Source organism: Gavialis gangeticus, unplaced genomic scaffold (genome assembly GCF_001723915.1).
Source record: "Gavialis gangeticus isolate Ggan-Ray unplaced genomic scaffold, GavGan_comp1, whole genome shotgun sequence".
In the NCBI taxonomy this organism is placed as follows: domain Eukaryota; kingdom Metazoa; phylum Chordata; order Crocodylia; family Gavialidae; genus Gavialis; species Gavialis gangeticus.
Window position 1 is genome coordinate 18009759 of NW_017729015.1, and position 3837 is coordinate 18013595.

The following is a 3837-nucleotide window of genomic DNA, read 5'->3' on the forward strand; positions in this document are numbered from 1 at the left end:
AGTGTCATCAGCAAATTTGAACAGGTGCTTTTTACCCCCTCGTCCAAGTCACTGATAAAGATGTTGAACAGTGCGGGCCTATAGTTTCCCAGGTCCTCCTTCTTACCTTTTTTTGAAGATGGGAACCACATTGGCCCTCTTCGAGTCCTCTTGCACCACACCAGAGCACCACGAGTGCTCGTAAAGCTGTGCCAGGGGTCCTGCAACGACCTTGGCCAATTCCTTTAGTACTCTAGGGTGGAGATTGTCTGGACTGGCTGACCTGAATACGTCCAGTCCCTCCAGAAGCTCCCTAACTAGTTCCTCACTAACCCTTGGCCTAGGTGTGCCTCCCCTGGGGCCTGAGGGGGGCCCAGCAGGGGGGGTGACTGTTCCGGTCCCTGCTTAGGAAGATGGAGGCAAAGAAATCATTAAACATGTTGGCTTTGTCGTCTGGTGTGATGACCAAATTTCCTAATGTGTCCTGCAGGGGCCCCAGTTGCTATAGCTTTGCCTGTTCCTGCTTGCTTGCAGTGTAGAACACGGGGCACTTCTGAGCCCTCTCCCAGTGTCAGAGCACTTCACCAACGTGACTCTGTAGAGCCTTCCAATCTGCTGTGTCTCAAGTAGAGGGTGACTGATCAATCGATGTACCCATGGGTACTTCCTGTCTGTTGGGAGGCAGAACTGAGGCAAAGGCCGAAAGACTTCTCTAGAGCTATTGCTAGTTACTTGGTTTTGCTCATAAATCCATATGACTAAGACTTCACCAGGGAGTGTTCAAGGGTTTGTACAACAGATAGTTTGGATGCCCTCCCTGGGCACAAAATCTCTTCCTCTGCTCAAGGTGTAAAGTCTAATCAATGGCTTGTACTCCTGGAACTTCACTCCTCACTGAGCAAACGGTTTCAGTATAGTTAATGTTGATTTAATTGCATCCACAGAATAGAACAGGCTTTTCCTCTTTTCTCCTCACAGCAGTTGAAGGGGCTGCTCTCTCTCTTTTCCTATCAAATGCAATGATCCTGTCTTTTTACAGTTGGAGAAGCAAGTTGTATGCAAGTCTGTTGTTTGTGCTAAGTAGACTTAAGAAAACCACAGGGCAGACCGTGGGTGGGAAAACTTGCTATGCTGCCTTGGTAGATGTCTCTTCAATACACGCTGCACTTCCTGAAGTTCTTGGGGTGACTTGAAAAGAGCTTGTTGAAGATGGTGGGCAAGAGCCCTCACACACTGCACTGCTAAGAGGCTTGCCAACTGTGCACCAGAAGTCTGAGGGCTATGTCCTGTGGTGCATAACTATCTTTGTAATTGTAGTTTAAACTGTACGCAGTCCCTGTAAGGGCCAAGATGGCACTTGGCTACTTCATAATCTAGAAGAGATACAATAAGGGGTTTCTAATTGGAGCACAGACCAGCTCCTTACTTTTAGCAGCAGGTTTGATTGCTTCTGAACTCCTAGGGTGTTTCACTACCTCAGGACAACTGAGTCACTAGCAGACACTTGAAACAAGACATTTGGCGGGGGCAAGTGTCCTATCTTAACAGCTTTTCTTCTCAGTCAGGTATCTTAATGATAGTGGGACAGAGGAGGAGACTGTGGACGCACAGGAAATCGTAGCCTAAGCAAGCCATGCTTTCAAATTTTTTCCCCTCAGGTAAAAGGGAGAGACAGACATATTAACGGTCTGAAAAAGAAATGCCAGAAGGAGTCTGAGCAAAACCGGGAGAGGCAACAGAGGATCGAGACCCTCGAGCGGTATCTGGCTGATCTGCCAACCTTGGAGGATCATCAGAAACAGAGTCAGCAGGTAAGACAGTGTGCCTGGGATACTCAAGGTGCCGGTCTGAATTAGGTGTGAGCTCTAGTTTACTGCTGCAAAACCCCATCCAGGTGTTTGGCCAAGCAGAAGTGCAAACTGGCCTTTCTGAAAAAGTGTCCTGATCTAGGCTGCAAACAGGCAGTAACAATCCCAGCTAGTCACTAGCTGAGCCCTGACATGGTGTATATGGCAAAATAGCTAGAATTGTTGAGTGGTGCTCTCTGCTGCAGCTAAAGGAGTCGGAGCTGAAGATTGCTGCTTTACAAGACACGGCAGCAGCGCTGGAGAGAGAGCTTGGAGATGTCCGTGCTATGTGCAGGGAGCAGGAGGCACAGATCGAGGCCCAGAAATGCAGAGAGCTGGAGCTGCTTTCCACTGTGCACAGGTAAATCCTCCAGTGAGGGAGATGGACCCTGCTTAACAGCAAGGGCCAGTCATGCCAGACCCCTGTTTGCTGGGAGCAGAGAGTCAGGTGCCTCTCCCCACTGCAGCAGAGCTGTGCTCTGGGCACATATTGATTCTCTGGAGATTGCCCTTGGTATTGATTCTTAATCTGCTGTGGCTTGGGACTACCCCAAGGTACATGTTCCAGCTGCTGCCGAGCAGGCGCCTGCATCCCACAAACTGCAGCAGAATGACTGAGAGCTTTGGCACAGAGTGGGGAGGATTAGCTGTGTTACAGGGACTGACCTATCTTCCTCCCCACAAATCTTTCATGGAGGTCCCCAAAAGTCCCAAGGAGGACAGGGTAAGGAGAAGCTTTTTGCCCACTGCTTCCCTTCCTGTCTCTGTTCCAGTCCCATTGAATCTCCTGTTCTCTGTCCATCTGCTCAATGCGCTGTTTGTTGCAGCTTGCAGGACAAGGTGCAGCAGTGCATGACAAGTGCAGAGAAGGGGACTTCAGTTCAGGTGGTGGAGAAACAACAAGGAGAATCGGATTCTCTGCAGAAAGAATGCGATCGACTCAGGAAGGTAATGCAGCCTGCCAACAAGACAGAGGCAGCATTGCTCTGTGTCGACTTGGATTCCTCCTCCCTTCCATTGTCACATCATTGGTTAAGCTTCTTTCTGCTTAACGCTGAGCATGTGCTTCCAAGCACACTGATCTAGCAGCTCTTGGCATGCTGTGCTGGGAGGGTTTTGATAGCTGCCATTGGTATGATAACAATGCAGTGCTATGGCATTCACCTGAACATCACAGGGATGGGAGGCATCTGGGGGAGGGGAAGACTGAAAGAATGCAACCTCTGGGTTCCTAACTGATGCTTCTAAGGGTATCTTCCATCTGGGAATAATAGCACTTGAAGTACAGCTTGGTTAAAGAGCGAGATTGAGCTGTTAGATGAAAGCAAAAATCCCAAGGGGGATTGAGCTGAACATACAAACTTGCTCTTTAAATGTCCCTAATGCCCCTGCCTCTGATTGCAGATTATGGACAAACAGCAGAAGAAGATGGAGCAGTTGTCTGCCCAAGTCAAGGTGAGCATTTCATGCTGACAGACTGCAAATGCAAGTATCTGCTATCAGCTCTGCTGGACTAGTTAATTGGTGCCCAACTTTTCTGGGCTTCAGGCCAGATGAGTGGTGTGGTGTCAGTCTTTAGATGCAGCTGGTTCAGGTGCACGGGCCATGTTGTCTGGCCCCGTGGGAGCTGCCACAGTGTTAACTTTCACTGCTCCCTGCAATTTCCAGAGCTAGGGAGATCCTCATGGGCCGTGTGGCAGAAAGCCACCTTGGTTTCTCCCCAAAAATCTCTGCCCTGTGACACTGTGATTTGGATCTCTGTGCTGTGACCATTCAATTAGGATGGGCCCAGCACACAGGGGACCACACCCTCAGCCTGGCTCTTTAGGGAACTGGAGCTGGCTGCATTCCTGAGGGAGGGGGAAACCTGCTTCCTCTGCCTACGTGACTTGCATCACTTACCTGGGTAAGGGGCATCTACCTGGGGAGCTGGAATCTGCCCGGTAACAGGTGATGCATTTCAGATTGGTTGGCTGACAGCCAACTGGGGCTGACCTCCGCTGGCCCAGGT

The 3837-nt window shown here is 50.0% G+C and overlaps 1 protein-coding gene across 3 annotated transcripts in view; it reads left to right on the plus strand.

Annotated features, from left to right (window-relative positions):
- CEP85 (centrosomal protein 85) overlaps positions 1-3837 on the plus strand; it is a 16164-nt gene that overhangs the window by 9022 nt on the left and 3305 nt on the right. For all 3 annotated transcript variants that reach the window (XM_019512466.1, XM_019512467.1, XM_019512468.1), the window contains 4 exons: positions 1638-1790; positions 2033-2187; positions 2654-2774; positions 3231-3281. In XM_019512466.1, the coding sequence (XP_019368011.1) occupies positions 1638-1790; positions 2033-2187; positions 2654-2774; positions 3231-3281 (480 nt within the window). The remainder of the gene's footprint in view (positions 1-1637; positions 1791-2032; positions 2188-2653; positions 2775-3230; positions 3282-3837) is intronic.